Consider the following 25,429-nt stretch of genomic DNA (forward strand, 5'->3'; position numbering starts at 1 on the left):
ACATTGGAATGAGCTGCCCAGGGAAGTGGTGGATTCTCCATCCCTGGAGGATTTTAAGATGAGACTGGTTGTGGCACTTAGTGCCATGGTCTAGTAACCACAGTGACAGTGGATCAAGGGTTGCATTTGATGATTTCTGAGGTCCCTTCCAACCTAGCTGATTCTGTGATTCTATGACAGGTACTCAGGAAAGATCACAGAGAAATTGTTTTAAAACACAGTCATCAGTATGTGTTTCTTACTGCTGCTTAAAATTATTAGCTGTTTCTAGCAGAAGATCACTTTTACTTACTGAATACTTATCTGTCTTTTTCTTTTTTAATTGAAACATTTTTTTTTTTGTAAACTACAACAACAATAATATTTTTGAAGGCCATATCCAGATTCTAGAGGAAGGCTCTTAACCATCCAGTTGGGACAGAAAAGAAACTTGGAGGAGCTCCCTGCATTTTTGAAAGATGTGGCAAACTTCTTTATATTTTGAGGTATAAAACAACTTGGGGATGGACAAAGTTACCTCGCCTCAGTATGAAGTCTGCATTCAAACATTGTACTACTTTCCTGTGCTTTGCTCTCTCACAATGCCCATGTGAGTAACCAAACCCACAAAAGTCCCCTAAGATCTTCACCCATTTTTCGTGAGGTAGGCGTAGAAATATTCTTTCATTAAAGATTAAGTTTGCCCTGATGAATAACGTATATTATAACTTTCCATTCACCAGCCATGTTTGCGTGTGTTGGCAGCACACAACAGCTCTTCTACCTCACTCTGTCATAACCAAGTTTCTTAAGTTCCTTCTCAATGTAGGTGCCATATTTCTCCTGTTTGTATCTCTCTTTCTCCCAACTGCTTCCCTTTTGTGAATTTTGTTCCCTCTTTTCTGTTACTTTACCCTAATGCTGGAGGGTGGGTTTTCATCTCCTGCCAGGTTACTCCACTGAAGCACCAGTTTGGGTCCTGTTTTTTGCTCCCAGCCACACTCACCACCGTCCCACTTGGGCCCAACTGCCTCACCAGTGGCTATCATGTCTTTTACTATTTACTTCATTGTTTTTTATTCCCTCCTTTCCTCTTCTCTCTGCTGTTTCCCTCAGTGGAAGACAGGTCTCTCCCAGTCCTCTCTCCCTGTCCCACCAGAAAGCTGTGTCTCCCATCATAAAGCAGTTTGGAATTGCCCTCTTCTTCTCTCTAAATGCTTCCTCACCTCTTGGGGGAAGTCCCCTTTCCATCTCCCCTCTTCTCAGCAGCCTGTTCTCCTCTGCCTCTCCCTGGGAAGCCAGCAGTCCTTCACAGCCTTGTCCTGGCCCTGGCTGGAGCCCCTTGCCCTCAGTGCGGGGACCTGCCTCCCCTCCCACCATTTTCCACAAGTGCTGGTGCTCTGACTGTCCCCCTCTCCCAGAGCTCACAGTTCCCCACTGTAAGCAGGGACTCATCCCTGGCAGGGCCACGCACCATGCATGAGTGAGCTGAGGGTAGGCACCCAAGAGCTCTCAGATTTCAGCCTGGGTGGGCTGTCCCTTGGTGTTTCGGAGACACTTGGGTTCCCTTCAGCCAGGCTGTGAAAGTTTGGGGCCATCCAGACAAGATATTTGAATGAGGGTCAAACTGCAACGCCTTTGGTGGGGTCACATTTGGTCACTGCATCAGCGGGTAGCAGAGAGGGCCCAGCCTGCTCACGTGGCTCCCCAAGCCCTCGCTGACTCCAGAAGCTGGCTCCAATCACACCTTGCTCGAGCTTCTGAAATGTTTTGACAATTGTTATGGTATGTCCTATTTCCAGCTCATACAGGAAGCAGACATGTTGAAATAGCAGAAGAAAGCAAGCCTGTTCGTCTTGTATTTCTGGCTGAGCCTGGAAGTGGAGTGCCAGAAATCAATTGTGTCTCATCTATTGTACAGGGAACTCTTCTGTGCTCCTTGCACTCCTGGTGCTATCTTTGTGAGGAGCTTTGTCCTAATAAGATTCCTGTTGCACCCTGGAAGAGTCACTGCGAATTCTGTACTCAGTCCAAATGGATCTCAAAGGCCTTACCAGGAACTGAGGTGTAGTGAGGGATGTGCCTGACAACTAAAGGCACTGGAGGTAGAAAATAGGTTCGATATTTAAGCATTGGCTTACATGCATAAACCTCTTATGGGCCACCCTGCACTTCTGTCATCAAACTCTTCACCAGACCTTTTAAAGAGGCAATACAGTTGTAGAGACCAGATGTGGATGGACCTCAGTTGCGATCTCACAATCTAATTTTTTTAATTAAATCCTCCTCTTAATGATATAAATACAATGTCCTTTGCTACTCTATTTGTTGGAAACCTATGGTTTGATAAATGTCAGAGCTAAGGCTGCAACTTTGCAAGCTCAGATTAAGAGAATCTTTGTATGTCTATGGCCATCAAACATTTTAACTGGTTAATAACATCCAGTGATGCAGCTCTGTGCATTGAATCCAGTCTTATTTGTAGATGCTCAGCATGTGACATCTGGTATATGCAAAAGTTACAAGACCGATGAAAAGTGAACAATAGTGGTTTAGGGAAAAAAACCCACAACTAAAAATAATTACAAAATTAGTATTTGAGAATCTTGTAGTTCAGATACACATTTGATGCAAAATTATAGCCAGAACTGGCTGTTGTTTCCCAAATCTTTTAATTGACAGATAAAAAAAGTACTTTTCCTTTAATAGACAGTGGGCATCTGTGGATTCTCACTGTCTGTGTTTAATTCTGCTGAATAATTTATAACAATAATAATAGATTAATAGAAAATACTCAAATTCAGACCATTAACTATACCCAAACTCCTCCTCCTTCTTGTGTGGAATTGAAGTCTTCCTCCTTGTGGGGAATTGGAGTCTTATTCCGATACTAAATCTGAGCTCTTACATTTTTACTTGCATTCATATTTATATTCAAGGACTATAATAATCTGATAATACAATGCCTGCTTTTCCTTCTGCACTAACGGCAGTTTTGGCATTGCAGCTACTAGTGACTTCAAAACACTATTACAATTGTGGCCTGGGATATAGGAAAGCTAGCAAAATTAGAATGCTTTATGTGTAGCGGGATGAAAAATTTCATGTAAGGTTAAACATCTAAGAATATACTGACTGTCAGTTCTCTATGGCAAGAGGTCTCTAATCTTCCATTTATAAGAGCAGTGGAGCCCTTTTTTTCTGTGTCCTCACACATATCATAATTAGCACAATTAATACGACTCAGTCAAATCTACTAGTAGCATAAGCAGTGGCATTTTATTGAATTATATGTTCATGTCACAGTAGAGTTGGGCACTTCAAAATATTTCTAAAGATTTGCATAACTGATGAGGCAAAACATACATGGTGCTGTTATAAATAAATACAAATATAAAGTTAGAGTCTGTATGGAAACAGAGTGAGTTATGGTGGTGAAAAGACCTCAATAAACACAAGATTTAATAGCAGTACAGTTGAATTTCTTGAAATAAAGAGAGGAGTCTACATTGTAGGGGGTAGAAATAGTCTTGTATGGAGAATTTGTGGGTGCACAGAACCATGAACACGCATCTTCTGGATTTGTAGAGGTAAAACTTGAAGGGCATCTCTGGGTCCTGAAAGCACTCAAATGTGAGTGAATTCCTCCATGTATTCAGTGTTTAATATTTTTGCCTATGGAAATTTTTGCATCAGCTGACAAACCCCCCTCAGTCTGTCTTTGTCAATCTGAATCTTAATGTAGCCAACTGTTGTGTTCAGTTCTCACACTACATTTGTGGTGTAAGAGTCTAAGAGCATGCTGTGTCAGCCATGAGATTATTGGTCCTAGATTTTGCAAAATTTCCCATACACATTTTTAAAACAACATCAGATAATTATGAGAGTTGGCAGATACCACAGACATAATTGTTTTCAGCAGTTACAATAGATGTTTTAAAAACATTTCCATATTCAAACCTTTAGTTAATTCAGGGCTAGTGAAATACAATTCTTCCTATTGTCTCCTGCCCTCGGGGTGTCCTCTGGGGATAGCAACCAGCAAGACCTCCCTCTTTCTCGCTTCTCATTGCTTTTCACCTGCCTGTCTCACCTTTTAGGTGACTGCTTCAGTTAGTTTGCTGGGCTTTTTTATTTCAAAAAGTAACGTGGATGAGAAGTTCCATTGGTATCAAAATGTTACATGTTAGTATTTAAGGAATGATGATGATGTCACTGTCATTTTGCTTTCCTTTTCTCCTGTCCTCCTCTCAAACTTGACCTGGCGTGAGATTAAACAACCAGAAATGTTGTCACCATAACATGCTTCCTCATGCTAAAAGAGCACAAGTAGGCTGACCTCAGCACACAATGGAAATGGTTGGAGTGGTGAAAGTTAAGCAATAGTACACATGTGATCTTGACCGATGCATTTATACCCATGCCCTGCCCGCAGCACAAGTGGCCACATGTTTGTGAGATGAAAGAAGTTTTCCTTTCTTTTCTATTCTTTCACTTCCCTACTCTATTTACCTAAGCAGCAGGAGTCATCCTGACAGTTGTTAGTGAGAAAAGACACAGAATGTAATACATCTTTTTGTCCCTCAGGAGACATCTGATAAATTTGGAATGAACATCTAATTCTCCCCAGGATGCTCTGAATGTAAATTTGGAAAGAGGAATCTGTCCGAATAATTATAGTTTAGAAGCCGAATTCCAAATATAATTATTTTCTTTGCTTTTTTGTTGGTGCACATTGCATACATGCTGGAAGAGATTTCTTTTTTGTGGTTGCTATGGTAAAAAGCAGTCCCCAGTTCTTTTACTTAAAACCCATGAACTGCAATTAACTGTTTAATGTTGTAACGTGCAACAGCTCTAGTAGCACCTTAACAGCTTTGAGCATGATACTCCCATCATCTCAGCAGATGGTGATTTTTGGCATTCTGTGTTTTCAATGTATTCTTCTCCTTTATAATCCCTGCCATTATGTCTTCTGACAAATGCTTCTGGAATAAATTCTAATTTGATTGTACTGAGACATTCCTCAGATCTTTTTGCATTTCTGTTAAAGATGACCAATATATGAAAAAAAAGTTTGTATGTGTACCCCATCAAAATTATAAAACCAGAATTTAAAGTAAGAATCTGTTTCTTCTTATCTGTAACCATCAAAATACAGTCTTAAAATGTATTTAGTATACTATAGGAGCCCTACACCTGAACAGAGAAGGAGACATGAATGATCCTTTTGTGAAGAAAGAGTAACCCTGAATGTTTGTCAAGAGTCTGAATTAAATAAGAGTTCCCAATTTCAACTTGTTTTACTCTTTATTATTATTATTTCTATAGAGCTGGAGACTAAATTCTTCATGAATTTTCCTCATTGTTTTAAAGATTTATGACTAATATAAATCCTTTTCAATAGGGAGTTGCAATCATATTTAGAAAAATTTTGACTTTGTCCAGATATTATCTAAAGCAAGATTATCTGGTGAAACTGTTTTTCAGCTACTCTCCCTCTTTCTCCCATGGTATAAATACATTTGTATTCCATTTCTAATTTTTGTTTTCAGTTAGAAATGAATTATTTGGATTTAAAATCAGGACTGTTCTTCATATTGCTGTTTGAAGGGCTTTATGTATTAAGCAGGCAGGACACTTCAGATGTGTAATTCTGTAATACAGGACCAAATCAACTTTCTTTGGTACCTTCAGCAGCATTTCTTCTTCTTTAGGAAAAGAAAACAAGAGGAGAAAATGAAAAGATTGGTTTTCCAGAATCATAACAAGATAATTTTGTGGTTTCAGGTTTTAAAATATAAATGTCTCATTCTTAGCTATTTCCTGGCTGACTCCAGGTTTCTATGATTATTATTTATTCTGTGCTGATAGTGCTTGACATTGTGCAAATATAGAAGGAGAGATTCATGTGGACTATCTGCCAGGATTTCCTAGTTGTTAGTGGCAGTGTTAGCCTCTTTAAGCAAAAGCTTGAGGCTGTCTTTAAAACAGAGATGCTTATCCATCCTGCCAACATGCAGCTTCATACATATGACCGTGGGAAACACTGCTCAAATGCACCCAGTAAGGCTTTGGGAGGATGGACCCAGTGGAGTTTAATTTAATTAGTACAGCAGCAGCGTGTGATAGCTCTGACTAATCAAATCTTTAAGACCAGTCATGGTAATTTCAAAACCCGGAAATTTTTTAAGGAAAGGTGACTGGGAAGAATCAATCCTTCTGTTTTGACACAAAGAATCAAAGAAAGACTGTTTGCCTGAATGCTACATGGTTTAAAACCCTGTGTCTTCTGTGAAGTCCATGACCTCTTTTGTAACTTATTTGTAGGACCCACCCATGGTCGTGTGCCTAATTCACCTGGACGGTGATGTTACTGCTGTTGGCCATTGCAGACTGACATCTGCACTGGCTTTGCCAGAAACAACATGTTACAAATAGTAGCATTGAAGGCTTTTGTCAAGGACCAATTTCAAGGTGACATTTTACCGGGGGGGGGGGGGGGAAGGGGGGGGGGGGGGGGGGGAAGATAAGTTCATCTTAGTCTAAATGGGAGAAATATTTGTCTTTTTATTAGAAAAGAGTTACTGTCTTTAGATTTTCCTTCCAATCTTTAGTGACACTTTCTTGACTTTATACATGAAAGAACGAAAGATTTGCTGTCTACCATTTCATAAATGAAGAATGTTTTCCTCCTTATCACTTATAAAAATAATAAAACTCCCCAAATTCCACCAGAAAACCCAACTTGCAGTGAAGGAAAAGGTGGAATGCAAATACTTGTCCTTGTTTTCTGCCTGACTAGGATAAGCATTTCATTATCTGGTTCCTTCAGTTACCCCAGCAGAATGAATGGATGATGACAGCAAGCTTATCTCTTTGTCTGAGATGGTGATACCACCCCATCCAAGCTAACACTGCCTTCCCTGGAGCCACACAAATCATGGCTAGGAGTCAGTATCAAAAAGCTCCATGTCCAGAAATGAGCACATCTGCCACGTATTGTACAGAAGCAGCCAAACCAAAAAGACTCATAGGAAAATAAACAAACCTCTGAGGGATTTGAAAGCTGAAGTCAAATGTCTGGAGGTCAGTTCAGAACCGTGAAGAAAGTTAAAAAGGGATATATCAAATCTAGTATATAAACTACAATTCCTGTATTAGTCATAGTTGTTATATCCCAAATTTTGTTTGGAAGAGGAAAGGCAGTGCTCAAATTTTCTTGCCTCTCCACTGTTCACCCCCCTGAAGAATTCCCTTTGGCTTGCAAAGAATTTTTTTACGCTGAGCAAAATGTCTGGTTTACACTCATAGGAAAAGTTTTAATTAATTCTCATTTTACAGATCTTCCACAATATTTATTCAAGAGATTGACAAATTCCAGGAAGTTCACCCATCCCTGAAAAAATAAGTTTTGTAAACAAATCTGGCAACAAATTTATTTTAACAGCAACAACCCTGCTAATCTGTCAAGATGTAGTTTGTTTCTGACACTTGATTAAATTCTTTTTGCTCAAGAATAGAAAATAATTTGCTCCAAACAAACCATTTAGCTGGGATATGGTGACTGTCCCTCTGCTATTTCACAGAACATTTAATTCAACAGAAAAAAGCTAATAGTGTAACGTTTAGCACTTTTTAAAAAAAAGACAGAAGCCAGGCTAAATTTCTGTAGTCACAAAAAAGCAACAACGTTAGAGGTTTCAGGGTCTTTAAAACCCATTTTTGGTGTATCCCACAACCTGGATGAGCATTACTCCACATCCTCTGAACACAAAGGAAGGGAGTGTTTCAGGCTGTAGTTCCACAGGCACTTTCTTGCCCAGACCCCTATTTCCTGGCCGTTTGTTCCTGGGTGTGTCATCCACTCTCTCAGTTCTCATCCAGGCTCAATTTGTGGATCCAGTTCCCTGTGTGGCAACACCAGCAGTTGTGTGGGTGCATTAGCCTGGGATAGCCTAGGCTGGTATGAAATAACGGAGTGGACTGTGCAGCAGAGGTTGGTTTCATCAAGAAAAATGCCCATGTGCAGAAAAATGTTTTATGCAAAGAAACAGTCTCAGAGGTTTGCAAATATCAGTACAGCAAAACAAGTAAACCCCACTGCCTGCCATTAGTGTTGATTGAAACAAAAGATAAATAGGTGTTGATATTAAACGTGTGTGGACATCACCTTTCTTTGCATTAAGATTGTCCATCCAACTGGATTGTTGAGTGGGTGGACATCTTGAGACGTTCACCTCTTGATTTTAAAGAGATTTGGCATGTCATCTTACTGCTGCCCCTTGGCATAGGAAAACAATTTCTGAATGTATTTCATGTCACAGCTTCCTAAAACTGCGTGGCCTGGTGTAAAGGCTCAGCTGATGCCAGTGCCAATATAGTCATGGTAGTCTGTACCAGTAGGTAAAACATCCATCCTTCCTGTCACTTCCCCAGCTCCTTCAAACTTAAAAGAGCAATCCAGATCCCAGTGAAATCAGTGAGAGCTTTCTTTCTGTGCTGGATACAGCTGTAGGCAGCCTTTTAAGTACAGCAATTAAGATATTGAGCTAATGTTAGTAATCCTTTCCTGCCTGCCTAGAACACCCAAGCTGTTAGAGCCAGGCTTCATTTCAGGCAAAAGCCTGAGGAAATCAGCTGGGTTTAAGTTGCATCTGAAAGGTCAGTCTGTGTCCCTGTGGATTAAGAGGTGTGGGGGAATTCCAGATTTTGCTGCCAGCTTCTTGCTATTTATTTCTGGAAGCTGTTAGCTTAGAATTTTTTTAGCTAAACTTAGTTATGGGGAACTTAGATGGTAAGAGTGAGAGCTTTAGAAAGTCACATTTCTAGGTGCTTTAAAATCTGTTTATAAATCTACGATCCTTGCTTTTCAGGTTCCTTTTTAGATGGGATTTTAATTCACATTATGGACACTCAGGACAGTGCAGATATTCTTTTTCTTTTCTAATACCATATGTAAGGGCTTTGCCAAGTGAACCTCCCTCTCTAAAACAAAGAAAATACCCCTGAAAATCCTGGCAGAGTTTGACATCAGTAACTTTATACGCTACTATTACTGTGAGGCATTTTATTACCTAAATAAGTCCTCATTTAGAGGAACTTTGAATACACGTTTTTTGCAGCGTATTTAAAATCAGTGAAGAAAAGGATTTATATTTGATGATGTGAAATAATAAATTTTTAAAATACAAGCAAATTAATTTAGTAACCTCTTGTTTAATTGGCATTCATGCTATTTAAAAGAAAAGGAGTGGTAGGTGTCGAAACTCTTCTCGGGTTGAAAATATTCTTTTACATTATTGACTTTAATTCTCTTTGTGATTTAATCCTTTTGTTTGAATGGTTACTGGGTAGACATAGTGGGAAAGTCACAACCACAGGCAATAACATGGCAATTAACACAGAGGTACTGGAGGGACATTTAAGTAATTTTAAGTCAACATATATAAACATGACATTCCTGGTTTGAAAATCTGGACATTGTTTGCAGTTGGAAAATTTGATTACTTAATTGATTTTGATTTTCAAATTGCTTTTGAAAATCAACCACTGGTTTGAATCTGCTCCAGATGGGCAGTGACTGAAAATTGTTATAATATGGCATGTATTTGGTAACACAGATGAGTTGATGGCCTCATTAAAAGTATCTCAAACATATGCACTCAATAAAAAACCCTCATCTCGTGCTCAGCAGGGTCTTGGCTGAAGGGAACTGAACTGCTCTGTCACCCCTAAGGGCTCTTTCTGGCATGACAACGGGAAGAACTTCATAATGCTGCAGCACACAGAGGTGAATTTAAAACGTGTCATGGTCCAGTGTGCTGGCCTGTCAGCAAAGGCAGTGTGGTACAGGCCAGCACTTGTTTCCACTGTGGTCAGCGGGAACTCCTGTGTGAGTACATGTGTCCCCCCAACCTGAATGAGAATCACACAACTGAGATCATGGGGTCTAGGGGTCTAAAAGCAGTATTTATTTTTCCACTGACAGGTCATCAAAATTGTTGTCTATCTGGTTAAAAAATGACACAGAGACAGACACTAGGGGTTGAAGTGCTCTGAATATCAGACCTAGCCATCCCAAACCCTCTCTATTGTCACTGTGGGGAAACAGATGTTTCAAAAGTACGGCATTTCCCATTCTAAAGGCAACAGCTAAAGCTGGTCTCACCAGTTGTGTCCTGGTACTTTTTTGTTTCCAAAAGAAGCCTAGGTTGACCATATAACATTAACATATATAGGTTTGTGTTTTATTAATATCAAGGAAGGTAAGGTAAATCCAATCCTCAACATCATCCCATCATTCTGACTGTTACTTGCTAAACCGCTATAGGAATACTTCTCACTTTTCACAACCTCTGAAAGACTGAATAGGGTCTCTCCTTCAAAGCATTATGACTCAGTCCCCACAATGCAGTCATTTTTTTAAAGGAGAAAATGTACCATTTTTAGTAACAAGCTTGGCAAAGACACTGACCAAAATGATGTCCCTGGCACATAATGTCCCTGCTTTTTAGGATGCTTTGTAACCATTGCCTATATGAACTAAATGGCTTTTTTCTGTTTAGACAGCTGGATTTTTGTGTGGCACTAGATGGCAATATTCCCTCAGCTCCAGCAATGGTCAATGGGAGCTATACACAGCAAAGGGACATATCCTGACCTTGTTTTCTTGTTATCACCCCCATAGCTCATATTATAACAACCAGGTTTTATGTGACTAAGCTCAATCTGGGCTGCAGAGTTTTTTTTAATCTCTGTGCATTCATCCACCTACCTTTACAGCTTCACAGTTCTCTGTCAAAACATTTATTGGACACTAGGTTTACTGTGTGGGATCTGTTTCATTAAGAAAGCTCTTATGGTCTCAGACTGTTCTATGATGTTGATGCTCAGATCCACAGGCAAGTATCTACATCCGGAATATTGCACTGGTTTCCCGCTGCCTTTTGTGTATTAATGTGGTGGCAGACTCAGTCAAGTCATTACTCAGATATAATGTTTCTTTATGTCAGTTGTAAGTAAATTATTTTTTCCAATCATGTTTGCTCTCGTATAAAATAAGCATAATCTAAACTCAGCAACTGTAAAAAGTGATTCTGTGTCGGTACCCAGATGAATTTGACCCTATCCGTGTGCGATATTTCTAAAGGTTTCTCTAGTCACAGAGCTTACAGACAGCAAGGAACAGGGCCAGTGATGAATATTGCATGTTTCCTTTGTGTGATTAGGATTTTGTTTGCCTTTGGACCACTTTATTCAGGTCCAGGTCTATTGAAATTGCTCCTTTCAAAATCTGGCTTGTCACTGATCTTTGGGAGTCTAAGGTCATTGTAATTATTTTCCAGTAGCCTAGATGAAATGGTAGTGCTACCCAAATGTAGAAAGATTTCAAGGATGGCTTTGGACAATATATGTCCCAGGCAAGATATTGAAGTAAAAATTGAAATTATTTTGGAAAAGCTATTTATTTTCTGTTCCCCTCCTGTCTTACAATCACCAAAGCCTCCTCTTCGAGCTGATGGCTGCCACTTCCCATGCACCCCATCACCACTTTTTTTCCAACTTACAGACTTATGTCTCTGCTGCCACAGCTGTTCTGCCACATGCTTCTTATTGCAAAGACCCCAAAATCACACCCACTGCCTCCCTCATCCTTGTATTGTACATCTCTATGTCCCTAGCTTCATACACCCCATCTTTTCCTTTCTTCCACTCCTCAACTTTCCCAGCAGAGATCCAACTTTTTCCTCCATCATGTCTCTTCACTGTCTTTATTTCACAGCCCCAGCTTTAATCCTCTGCCTCACAAGTGTCTGCCCTCACGTAGCTGAGTGAATCATGGTACTACTGCATTGGATATTGTTAAGCATGAGAATGGAGCAGAGACAAAAACAGTACACCAAATCCTCAGGTGGTATCAGGCCGCTGCATGCCATCTGATCTATGGTGATGGTGGGACTGAGACTATGCACATTGTGGTTACCATCAGTCAACTGATGGGTAGTCATTTGATGGGGACAGACGCTCACAGGAACCACTAGAAGTGCAAAGTCCTTAGCAGTCACTTTGCAGTTATTTAAAGTTCCATGTAAAAGAGTATTATCCTCTCTGACATATATCAGTCCAACAGCCAGACTGAGCTTATACTGTGAAACAAAGAGAGAAAGTGAAATGTCCCTCCTTATGCACCATGCCACCTCAGGGCCCTGGTGCAGGTCAGTCCCCACCACAGCTTTGGCAGTAAAAGCAAAACTGGAGTGTATCCAGAGTTACAGGCCCTTCTCTCCTCACACACCCCTCCTCTGGTCTCCTGGAGAGCCACAGAGCCCAGCTAAAGATCTCAAAGTTCTTGAAACAATAAACAAACAAAATTTCATGGTGTTAGGAAGTAGTGAATTATTCTCACTCCTTCTGTTCAAAGGATGGAGTAGCTTACATATAAAAACCTGTCCCCTTCCGAGTGAACTGCACCACCTGAGCCCTCATCAGCCTGTGCCCAGCCATGCTCTTTTCTGTTAGTTGCACACTCTTCTGTGAGTTGTTTTTACAAAGTCAACAGAAAATATTTTACTTGTGCTAAAATGCAAGGTTGCTTTTGCAAAAATAATCAAATCCCTTTTGCTGATAAAATAGGGAAGATATAGTATGTTTTGTCAAGCCTGTTGAAGTAATTCTTGATTATATAATAAAATACTTGACTAAGTGAAGTGCATCACACTGTGTACATAGTAACCTCAGTTTGTGTACCCATAATTGCCCAGAGCATTCTTTCTTGTTGCATTTGCATCTTTTGGTATTTCACATCCTTGTTTATATGTTTACCAAACAGCTCAGGTGGTCAAGCAATTGCAAAAACAGACAAACGTGTAATATGCAGTAAATGCTGTAACACGAGATATACAAAGAATCACTGCATGGGCTCAGGCCCTGATCCAATAAACAGTAAACACAGAAAGAAGACTTCATTGGCCTCAACACATTTTTCACTGAATCTTTACAGGCATTAGAACTTGCTTTGGAAGACAAATCACATGATTAAAATCCAAGTGTTATACATGTTGGGTGTGGACAAGTGACATAGTTTCTTGCAGGCACTGAATGTTCTATGCCACCACACGTTTTTCATCTTGAACCACAAAACACAAAGTAGTTGCTGATAGCATCAACTTTGCTCAGGTGAATGAATATTGAAACTTGTCATTGACTTCCATGTTTTTTTAAGGCAGAAGAAAAAGTAGTATTTTTTACCAGCACAAGAACTTCTCAAAGAGAAAAACATTTGTCAATCAATGTGCTTTTTACAATCATAATGTCTTACAGTCATCATGATGGAGATTGGGAGTGGGACCATAAACTTTGGCTTTTCCGTACTTTCTGTGTGGCCTTGTTAAAGTCAATTGACGTCTTCGTAGGGAAGATTCAAGTATCTCTGGAGCTTTCTTGAATTCATATTCTTGTAGTCATCTGTCTGCCTCAGTCCACTTTTGTCAGGATGGAGCAGAGAGAATGGGAAGGATCAGAACAATCTCTGCTAACTTAATGCCTTACATACTCCTAGCACTCCTAAAATAAGTGCTCATATTCTTAGTTGCAAAAGACAGACTCTCAGGATTCCTTCTTCTCTGGCAAATGCTTTCATCCTTGGGCGTATAACTGGTGAAGCAATGGGAGAACTTGTTTTCAGCACTGACAACAGCATCATTTCTAGTCTTCTGTGTGTACTCACCCAGATTTTAGTCTGTTCTTAAGTTAAATCTGGATCCCCAAAAATCAGTTGCTGTGATGGAATCACTTCTTGTTAACAAACACCTCAGGTTAATTGTCAAGAGAGTGACTGGTGGGTTTACATGTTTACGAGTCAATGTTAGGAAGATGTGTGCCTGGGACTTTTTTTGTCATTGTATGGGTTACTGACCTTGCTAGGTTGGGATCACTTTAGGTGAAATTAAGGTAGCATGGGTAGTACTACATGACTTTTAGTTTGTTCTTGTCACTCACAAATGGTACAGAGGAAGCTTTTAGCTGAGAAATCAGAGGAAATGGTGCATAAGGTTTTGGTGTAGGATGCTAAGGTACTGTTTTAATTTTTTAGGAAATGTTACCAAGGCAGTGAATGGAGAAACTGTATTTTAAAGAGAAAGGAGTTGAAAATAAAACCTGACAGTCTTAGTAATTTAATTAATGAAATAACAATAATAAATACTCATAAACTGAGGTTGGAGCAGGTGTATGAAAATTCTCCTTAGGCTACTCAATTTTTGGTGAGTAATTACCAGACTAAGAGCAAAATGTCTGTTTTCCCATGAGTTGGCTAAGGGCAAGAGAGGCACTGCTCTGTCTGAAATAACCATTAATGGGAAAATTATGTCCTGAACCTCAGATGTGTTTGAAAAGTGAGAGAACATTTCCTTCATGTTGACAGACTGGAAGGCCATTAAGAATTAAATGCATAGAAAACAGATGAATGTTGTTACCCTGAACATTTTGTTATGCGAGTAGACTACTTCTCTGAAGCTGGCCTCTGTTGAAATCCCTCACTTTTTTGAGGACAGGCATTTGGAAGCTTGCACATCAAGTTCTGCTCTTTCCCACCTGATATCCCTCACTTCCTGTGTTCTTTCTCTGGGCATCAAAGTCTAAGGCAGTGCAGTCTCTCATACTCCAGTCTATTGGTCTTTCCCTTGGAACCAGGATTCTTTGATTTCTTGAAAGATGTAGCATCTTCCTTGTATTCTCCATTTACCTGATAATCCAGAAGACATTTTTTCAGAGGTGTATGTTTTCTGTACTGCTTTAAAATGACCAGATTTCAAAACATCTTGAAAACCAAAGAATTACTAAAACCCCATTTTTTCCTTGACCTTTTCATTTGCTCCAATTAACTTTTCCTCCTTCTATTTTGCCTGCAAACTCCCAGGTTGTATTCTTGCTTGTGTTGCCTTGATCTCTCTTCATCTAATTGCTTTATATTCCCAGGATTCTCAGTCCTGACCTTCTTGCAGTGTGAGAGCTGCTGTTGCCACCCTTGCCAGGGAACTTCTGCCTTGCTCAACTTTTCCTAATTCATCTGTTCCTAACCAGCTTGTATACTTATTTCTACTGGATTTTCAACCTGCTCTGGGCTCTCTTTTAATTCTGGCTGCTCTTTCACTTCACGCCTCTCAACCTGGCAGGTTGAATCAGAAAACCACAGAAATCTGCTCAGAGGAATATAAGAAAAGAGGGACCTAAGGGAGGTCCAGAGAGATACTGGCAGTGACTCAAGGAAGAAAAAAGAGCCAGAGCCCTTTCTGCTCACACTTGTTCCACACTCTCCTTCCTCGTTCCTGTGTGCTACGCTTGGCTCTCCTCTCATCTCCCTGGTCACCTCTATAGTCTCTTCTCACAACATACTTGAACCACGAGGATTAACAGGAACTACTTGAAAGCCCTGGAGATATATTTAGAGAGAAACCAGAAATTAACTTCTCCATGGGTATTCACATAGCACCTGAAACAATTACCTATTCCACTTCCAGGTTAAGCTGGGGAAAGGCTAGCATTTCAAGCACGTGTGTATTCCAGATGCCTTTCCCATCCATGTCTCCCATATCCCTCTGTAGTGTCTATATCATGAAATGTGCAGAGGAAAGTCTGATTTATGTATATGGACACTGAACCCTTGCTGAAAGTAGATTTGTGTAAGTTCTCAGAGGAAGGAAGGACAAAACAAAGAAGATGGAAAATGTATTTATAGGGAAAAAACCACCTCAAGCCACACCAGAACCAATTCCTCTCCCCACCCCCAAATCCTAATCTAAACAGTAAAAGAAAGAAAATAAAGGATAAAATTTGTGACCTCTGAGTTCTGGAGATGGCTTGGTTTTTCAGAACAGTCCTATCACTGGGATGGAATCAGTCCTATCACTTGAAGTAGATACTAAACATGTTTAGTCACATGTCTGAAAGACTTTAAAACTTATCCCAGATGTTTCTATAGTTTTTCCAAGACTTAGAGATACAACCTTACCATGGCGTAGATTATACATTGCAACTAAGAGGAGGGAATAAAGCTAGCAGCAGTTTTACAGTGTTCTGGTAACAGGTAAAAGATCACTGTACAAGACATCACACTGTACAAACCTGGTTCATGCCTGTGCACAGAGACCTCATCTTTGCAAGATGTCTAGTCAGGTCAAAAGCTTCTTTGTGAACCTAGGAAACACATAAAACAGAATGGGCAAAGATCTGGTAGGTAAAGGGACAGGTTAGACTTTTTGCCAAGATAAATACATTTACATTATTATCAGCATAATTAGGTCACTTGAGGGTGAGGTTTTCCATATATTTTTTTACTAACATAAAGTCTAGGCACACCTTTCCCGGGGCAATGGAAGATTAGCTTCCTCAGTACTACAGGTTGATGCAGTGTGTGTTCCCAGATGATATGGTGTGGCCGCATCCACTTTAAACCCAGGCTGCATCACAAGGCCCAACAAGCACTTTAAAATAGATGCAGATTAGCCATCAAATGAATATTTCTCATGGTTCCCCAAATCATTATCAGATATGTAGATATAGCTCAGTTCCAATCAGTAAGTTGTACTGATGCATCTTTTCCAGTTTCATTGTATCAGCAAATTCTCCAGGGCACATATGTGTATTAAAGCATAGTTTAAACTGCAAATGCAACAAGCAACAGTGCCTGCCCCAGCATTAAACTGTCTGCTCGTGTTCAGCATGTTCAATTAGCATGCTCATGCTACACAAAACACAGGAGCACAGGACAGAGCTTTCTGAACTACTGTCAGCTTTCAGTGTGACAGCCATAGAGAGTCATGCAGAACCATCTAGCAATGCTAGCCTAGCTCACAGGTCAGTCAGGTTTCTCCACAGTGGTGTTAAACCTGAATCTCAAAATTCTACCTCTTATCAGAGCTGTTAACTTTGTGTGGATGTGTTTGAGTATCAACTAGATGAATTCCTGAGCAACCTGATCTAATTAAGTCTGCTTTGAGCAGGGTGTTTGAGTAGGTGACCTCTAGAGGTCCCTTCCAGCCTAAATTATTCTATGAGTCGATTCTAATGCACCTATATTGCATCCAGTTCCAATATTAGTGTCAAACTTATACTATGCCCCACAAAAACCCACTAGGACTGCCCGTAGTCAAATTGAAAAAAAAAAAAGTTGTATGGGTGTATTGTGGGCTAGGGAGCTAGATGCCTAATCTGAGGGAACCAGTGCACTTTGTATAGGGGTCCGTGCTGTTCCTGAGACAGCTACAGCAAAGCGGCATCATGTACAAACTTTATCATATAAAAAGGCATGAGTATTTGACTCCGGTCAAATGCTCATTGCCAGAGTGGTGAAAGCAGCATGGTATTTCCAGATTTAGAACATACTAGATTCTCTTCATAATGCTTCATTGAATAAGACAATTGCAGTGAAAGGACAATTAATGATTATTTTCTCAAGTGCAGACCAGGTCTGTGGATGAAGTGTCAGCAAGGAGCAGGTCCTGACAAGCAAACAAGCTGACGGTGTTTGGAAACTCCCTTAGAGACAGGAGTCCTTTGTTTCAGTTCTCACTGCACAACATGACAAAGAAAAAAATTTTAAGTGGAGCTGATGTAAACTAGGGAGAACATAACATGATCTTCCTTCAGTTTATATCCTGGGACCACAAAGGAGAGGGTTGTAAAGACAATGAAGATCATTCTCCTTTTCCTCATTTTGCTGGGAGTAGTATCTGGTAAGAACATGATTTCATTATGCTGCTAAAATTAGAACACTGTTGGCTGTTATACTTTCTCTTGGGAGCTTTATAATACATATTTAGGGATCAGACATGGATGGGAAAAATCAAGTAACAATTATTTTCCTACTGAAATAGATTGAGCTCTGTGGTTACATCAGTATAATGAAAAGGATATGCCTCTTTTCTAAGATACTGTTGAATGAGGCACTTCATGTGTTATAGCCACTGCTAGTGTGACAGCATTGGAGTGGGAAAGAAGGTCAACTCTCCAAGAAAAAATAAGTAGTTTTAATAGTCCAGTATTCTCCTTTCAAATATTGATAACATTTCTCTTTGACAAAATAAAACAAGCAACCTAATGAGACCAAACAGAAAAAAAAACTTTTGGAGAATATTAAAAAGATAATATCACTGTCCTTGTTCAGTGTAAATGCATGGAACATTTGCCCATACAAATATGTTCATGTTAGCAACCTAAAGTAGAACTTCCAACTGCAGCCTGTGTGGCTCATGGAGCAGTGATGTTGCTACCTGTTCACTTTGGTCTTGAGGAACTGAAAGAGTTCTGCCATCCCTCAGGAACCTGTCAGTGTTTATTTTCCTGATGTCCCCAAAGCTGTGTTGCAGACATTGCATGAGAATCTCAGCTTTCCTTTTTCTAACCTGTTGGTTTTGGAGAGACAAGGTGTGACTCAAGAACATTGTAAAGACTAGCAAATCACAGATAAATAAGGCTTATATATTCATAAATTTCTCAAAGCTAATCTCATTATTTCTTTGTCTTGGACTCGGCATTCGTCAGTGTTTGACATTGGCAATTATGATAAATAATATATTAAATTACTTCAGGCATATTTTGTTCTGCAAAGTAAAGAGGTAAGCAAGGACTTGTGAATACGGAAGGAGGGTTTTTGTAAAATCAGTTGAAAAAAGAAGAAGCCATTTAGATGCAGTACCAAAAAATTTCAGTTAAAAATAAGGATCAAAAAGTAAGAACTTGTGATTTAGAAAGACAGATCTGGAATAAGCAGCCAACAAAATCTTTAGAGACAATATAAAAATAGCAACTCCTTTCTACATTTCTAAATGTTGCAAATTATTTCATTGTTTTTATAAATGGTTTCCATTAATGAATTGCAGCTTAATGAGGGAACTGGATTAATCAGGTGCTGTCCACAGGAGATTATATTCAAAGTTCAGCTCCACTTATGGAAATGTATTCCCAGAAGACTCTCTCAGCCCAGCCTTGTTTGCATGGGTTATTTTTTGTTGATGGTGTTTTCCAGAATCTGTAAGACTAGTAATAAAAACTTAGTCCTTCACACATAAATCAGTAACAGCTCAGCTGAACTCGGTCCTATCGGAGTGTCAGCATGACCTGTTCAGATTAACTCTTACAGGCAGGCTCTTACAGTCTTCCCACCTCAGTGTCTCCCACATCCCAGCCTGTACCTCACCCACCTGCACAGTATTTCCAAGGACCTTTTTTCCATAAATGCCAGAGTAGTCCCAGCCAGATCAGTGATCCATGGACCTGCTGTATCTGGAGTGTGGGAGCATGGGAATCCCCATGCAGCTGTGTAGAGGCTGCGGCTCTAATGGCCTCAGACTACTTCCCTTAGCAGCTTTTTACCTTGCAGCTGTGTAGCAAAAATAAAGACTTCCCGGAGCTTTTCCTACAGTAATTGCTGGTGTATGAACAGCCTGTCCCAGCCCCTGAGCGAGCTGTATCTGCCTTCCTTTTGGCACCCATTGTGTAGGAATTTCAACTGAATGCAGCCAGCTTTCCTGGAGAGTGTTTTGGATGAGCCAGAGAAGCATCCCCAAGCAATAGTCAGCCCTGCCATAGTCTCGTGTTGGGGCATGTTGCCAGTTCGAGGATGTGAAATTACTAAGATGTTGTTTCGGGACATACCTTAAAAGCTGTTGTGATTTGTGTTTTCTGGACACTCTTTATGAAATAAATCACAACAGGCTTTGTCAAAAATAACAAGAACTAGAAGCTAAATAACAGAGAAAGCAAAAGATTTGGTTTGGGGACTCCAGAGATCTGACTGGCAAGCTGTTGGATGCCTCACCAGTATGGGCTGCTTCAAGGCAGTTTTGAACCATAGGGAGCTTTTGTGGATCCACATCTCCTCCAAGGACTCCAGGTTGCTATTCCATGCCCAAAGCAGGAGACACAACAGCACAACACCCAAAGTTGTTGCTAACTCACACTACTCACGAGCCAGGTATGCACAAAGCTGTCCTAAAAATAATTAGAAGAGGGAAAATGGAGGAAATGGGTGCTGCAGACAGCATAATTTACAAAAAATGTTTCCTTAACATCCTGGTCTGTGTGATTCTAGGTGCTTTTTGATGTGACAGTGAGCAGAGGCAGCAATTAGTACAGAGAGCAAAATGAAATGATAGAAACATCCTTGATTGCTTCTATAGAAAGACATACATGAAGGCAAACAATAATACTCCAACAACAACCACTCTAGATGACAACACTATAGGACTGAATTAAAGTTTGATTCTTTAACATTAGCACTAGGTTTACCACCATGCATGCCCCCGTTTATAACAAAAAGGGAATTAGTCCATTTTGTGCTCAATAATGGCAGCTCTTGGCAAAAGCTGTGTGCTCCTGATAGCCCAAGATTTCCAGAAGTAATTTTGCATTTATTTTCATCTTGCAGGAAGAAAAACCCCGTTGCTTAAGGGTTTACCTGCAACAAGCACTGTTGAAGAAAACACAGCAGCTGGTGTTTCAGTCTGTGACTTCAATGTAACTGTTTCTCCATTGTCTTCTGAAGGTGTTGCAATTCTTCCTACTATAGTAAATTCAAATCCACTCACAGAGGCTTTTGATATTGAATCAAAAGGAGGTCTTGAATACAGGGTGAGTTTTACATTTAGCTTGAGCAATGTTCAGTCATGGATGCTGGCGTTTCCTGGATTACTGAGCACTGAGAGTGCACAGTGTCTCATCTTTTAATCAGAAATGAGTTGTAAATGCAGATGTGGTAGTATTTGGACATGCTGTAATAGATATGACCAGTGAATAGCAACAGTGAATATGATTTTTAATTGCATCTAGGCAAAAATCACTCATCACAATAATTCCATTAATTCTCTGATAGAAAAAAACGTGATTTTTAGAAAATAAGAGGTGAAGAAGAACAAGTAGAACCCTGCTTCTGTTTTGAGGATTTGTCCATAGTTTTTCAACTTAATTTACATGAAGTCACTGTGAATTTGAAGTGGCTTAGTTAAACCACATGCAGCTTCTGTTTGGCCACTCTCACCTAGAATTAATTAATTTGACTCACTTCCAAAATAAAGGCAGCTGAGTCAGATCAAAGTAATTTTTAATTCTGAACGAAGACTGTGGCACATGAGGAAGTTATACTGAGGTAAGAAGTTATCAGCTTTCCACACATCTGTGATCTATTTCTATCCACTGCATTCTCTTTCCTGTGGCAAATGCAAAGCAACTTCCATTACTTCAGGCTAATTTTCATTGTTGGATAAATTAGCAAGTATTAGCTCCCATTTGTCACTGGCAATGAGTGTTCAGACACATGATAACTTGTCATCCCATTGTAACTTGCTTCTATGTCTGAGACTGAACAGTGACACTGAAGAGCATCTTTAAAAGATACAGATAGAAACTGAGAAGCATCTTAAAAATTTTGAATACCCTTTTCTGGGTATTTCCAACGAAGCAGAACTGCTGCAAGGACTCTTTTCTTGTTCTCTTTGCTGGTGTTTCTAGGAGAAAATTTGGGAAAAGTAAGACTGTTGCCCTGGGTGGTTGTGGCTCATTGATTTGACCTGCCTGAGGGGAGCTGCTGCAGCTCACATGCTCCCACACTCTGACCTCCCAGCAAAGTACAAAGTACAAAGCAGCTAGCTCTGCTGGTTCTTTACTGCTCCCCAGCCAGGCCAGTGAAATGGTTAAAAAAACTTCCAGAAAAGCCCTCTTTCACCTGTGAAGCACAGGATGTGGCTGGACAAACACCTGGACTGGGTCAGCTGAAGAGATCGTAGAATCATATAGTCATAGAACATGCTGAGTTGGAAGAAACCCATCAGGATCATTGAGTCCAACTCCTGGCCCTGTGCAGGACACCCGAAGAGTCACAACATGTGCCTGAGAGTATCGTCCAAATGATTCTTGAACTCTGTCAGGCTTGGTGCTTTGACCACTTCCCGGGAGAGCTTGTTCCAGTACTCAGCCACCTTCTAGGTGAAGAACTTTTTTCTAATCTCCAACCTAAACCTCCTCTGACACAGCTTCATGCTGTTTCCCAGAGTCCTGTGTGACAGTCAGAAGGAAACAGATATGTCCCTCAAGCTGACTTTGCTGCCAGAAAATTCATAATGTGGGATTCCCTTTCTAGGCTGTATTTTGGCATTTTGAATTAAAATTATTCCTTCCACTGCAAAACATACTGCAAAACACTGCTTGCTTCTGTCCCATGCCATCTTTATGTTGTGAAGCATAAGTGATGTTGCTCCTTTTTGAGTGAGACTGAGAAATTAATCTGGAAGAAAAATAACTCTGCAAATAGATAAAAAGTCTCTTCTTGGTTTTTTGTCATGACAAGGATGATGGAGAAATTCTTGTTCTAGCAAGTTCAGAGTGACACAAGGAGTAAAATGAGTGGCAAAAAAATTTGTAGGCTGGAGTCTGCTTCTTCCAAAGTGCCAGTTTATATTAATTTCATTCCACAGCCCCAATACCAGAATGGCCTGTGAACCTTTGTATGTTTTGCTTGAACCGTAGCTGTTTTCAAGGTGTCCTAACTCACTTGGAGGAGTAGAACAAAGAGGTTGAGTCAGTGAATATCAGTCATGACAAAGTCATAAAGCAAGCTACATACAAATTCTACAAATTAGCAGATGAGCGTTAATCACAACTCATAAGGCAAGGATAAATACAGGGGTGTTCTTAGTTCATTTATTTTATGAGCATCGCTGCTTTTAATTACTTATGCTATGCTGTAGAAGATTTGTTCAATATATTACAAAAGTGATGTCGTCCTAAGTGAGATATCTCAGCTCTACCTACTGCTATTAGATCTTCGCTAAGATATAGAAAAAGGCAGTGTTTCATGTATGAATTATGGGGTTTTCACATTAGCTAAGTACTTCCTAGGACAGGCTTTTATGCATTTATGAAGCACATTTACTCTGGTTGCTGCAAGACAAAGCAATAGCACATTTCTTGATATGTTTTGAAATTTCTGAGAAAGTCACAGTTTCTGAGATCTAAGCCCTGCCCATTCCACCTTGCCTTACTCTTAAGATTCCCAAGGGTGAGATGTGTTGAAGGCATGAAAACATACTTCTACCTGAAACTACCTGGGTGCTGTTAGTGATGTTCTCTGAATATCTTGAAGGTGAAGGGGGGGGGGGCAGAGAGTCGTGAAATTCCAGTGTGGAATGAGGGGTAGACAGTTATGGGGTGACTCTAGACCCCCTTTCACAAAGTCTACACCTGCTTCAAGTATGTACAGTCCTGCCTTTTTCAGTAAGCGTTGGTCCTGCCTGGAATAAAGGTGAATAGTGGCTCTCAGCCTATGTCAGTGGCAAGCTCTTCTCAAAAAAGTTCAAAAGCAACCTAGAAAGAAACCATCTAGATTCACATCTTTACTTCCAAGGCCTCTATAAAGTAGAGTGTAAGAAGTATATTTAGACACATTTAGTCTGGCTGTAGTTACAGCATTAATGAAAATATTTGGCTGTGAACTTGAGGGATAATACCCAGTGCACATTACTTCTGCTTAGAATAGGACAGTTTCTCATTTTGAATTCATTGCATCTGCTTACTGTATTTGGATCGCCAACTAACATTCATTTTGGAGACCAGTCTTTCCACTGGTGTGACAAACTTTCGTAGCGTGGTTTTTCTGAGGTAGCATCAAACTTCTATCTGTATAATACAGGAGGAAAGGAAACCATCCAGGACACAGTTATTTTCTCCTGCAGTATTGTAACAAAAAGATCCACAAGGTTCCAGACAGCAGTTTTTTTACATACCAGAAGGCACAAAACATTTGTGCTTCTGTTCACTCTCCTTTTTGTTAATTGGCTCTATTTTGGCTTCTTTCTTCAAACCACACAAAAAAGACATCACTTTTGTATTTGAACTCTGGCCACAGTATCTAATCTAAACCCAAGGATTTATTTCATTGTTCTCCTTCTGCATCCTCTCCAGCCTTCTTTATTCTGCAGCATTGTGAATAGAGACACTCTCTTTGTCACATACACTTGCGAGACCCAACTCTCCTCCTTCTCCAGTTCCACAGCACCCTGCTACTATGTTCAGGCTTCACAGCTCTTTAGCTACACAGTAAACTGAACAGTTACCTTTCCCTTTCTTGTCCAAGAAAGGAAAGTTCTTGGGGTTTTATTGATTTCAACAGTGAAGTTTGAAACATACAACTTTCAGCATCTGGCTGTTGCTCTGGACTCATCCAAAATCCAAAATGAATGCATTTAATGCTTTTTCCTGGAGTGTCAGTCTTATGTTTGTACATATTCTGTGTTAAGAGGAAATATGCAGAGGTGGAAGCCTTAAAAAAAACCCCAAACACAAAGCAAATGTTTGCCTTATCAGTCTTGCAAAACTCCAGGCCTAGGTTACTTTTGAATTACTTCAGCATTTTCACCAAACAGTTCTGGTCTCTCTCTCATGTACTGTACTTGTGCAGCTCCCTTCTTCCTGTGGTTTCCTGCAAATTTTCTCCCAGAAACAGGTTACATGAGGAAGGGGCAAAATGTAGTCCTGACCTTGAAGGAAAAGCATTGTCTGTGAGGCAGGACAGCTCCTTCCAGGCTTTCTCCTCCTCAAACTGGTCCTCACACTGAAGATCGTTGAGTTGCTCCATGAAACCACAACAATTTGGTCTCTCTCTCCACTCTGTTTTTGTCACATTTTTGCCACTGACAAGAAATGTGCCAGCAAGTAGAAGGTGATCTGAAATACTGTTTAGTGATGGAAAGTATCCCTTTACTTTATTCACTCATTTAGACCATAACTTATTCACTCATCTAGACTATAACTTATATCTCTTGCATCATGTACTAATGATAATCTTTTATTTTCAGGTTGTTACCACTGGAAACCCTGTCCTAGATTATGAAACAATGCCAAAGAGCTTTGATTTACACATTTTCGTTGAAGATACAACTGGAAGAACTGACCTTAGCATATTGACTATTCGAGTAACAGATAAAAATGAACATCCTGTATTTAGAGGAAATATGGCAATTCAAAGTAAGATATTGGTAGTATTTGAAAAGAACAATATTTGAAAATATGACATCAGCTTAAAAAAAGCTATAGCTGCATATGGTGCCCATAGCTAAAGTAGTCTATGAATTTTCCTTTACAAAAATGAGGGAGCAACAGGACATGGTGTTTATCACAGCTTTATTTAACACAAGTATTTGGTGTTCTTCATCACTGGAAATGCCCTTTTATTTTTCTTGAAGCTTTGACCAAAAATTATTTAACCATTTTGAAGCACCTGAAAAATTAAAAGAAAAAAGAATTTATACCAATAAATATATATGTTCTTTTTTGATTAGATGAATACCTACCTAGAAATATATATTAGAGACTTGAAGTTTGGTGGGGATATAACCACTGTGTATGGGTACATGTTTCAGTAGTTTGTTGAAAATTGGACTGATTTGGACAGGCCAGA

General features: G+C 39.8%; 1 protein-coding gene across 3 annotated transcripts in view; it reads left to right on the top strand.

Moving 5' to 3' along the window:
• Window positions 1-378: 378 nt before the first annotated feature.
• CDHR3 (cadherin related family member 3) overlaps window positions 379-25,429 on the top strand; it is a 54,246-nt gene continuing 29,195 nt past the window's right edge. Inside the window, exons 1-5 of one of the 3 annotated variants that reach the window (XM_051805131.1) lie at window positions 379-643; window positions 6,310-6,456; window positions 17,443-17,714; window positions 20,408-20,610; window positions 24,828-24,996. In XM_051805131.1, the coding sequence (XP_051661091.1) occupies window positions 17,669-17,714; window positions 20,408-20,610; window positions 24,828-24,996 (418 nt within the window). In that variant the 5' untranslated portion in view covers window positions 379-643; window positions 6,310-6,456; window positions 17,443-17,668. Of the gene's footprint in view, window positions 644-6,309; window positions 6,457-17,437; window positions 17,715-20,407; window positions 20,611-24,827; window positions 24,997-25,429 lie in introns of all 3 variants that reach the window. The other 2 variants (XM_051805129.1, XM_051805130.1) reach the window with 2 other exon arrangements.

The sequence above is a fragment of the Manacus candei genome, unplaced genomic scaffold (assembly GCF_025592945.1).
Source record: "Manacus candei isolate 608988 ecotype Guabito, Panama unplaced genomic scaffold, ASM2559294v1 h1tg000063l, whole genome shotgun sequence".
NCBI classification, from domain to species: Eukaryota; Metazoa; Chordata; class Aves; order Passeriformes; family Pipridae; genus Manacus; species Manacus candei.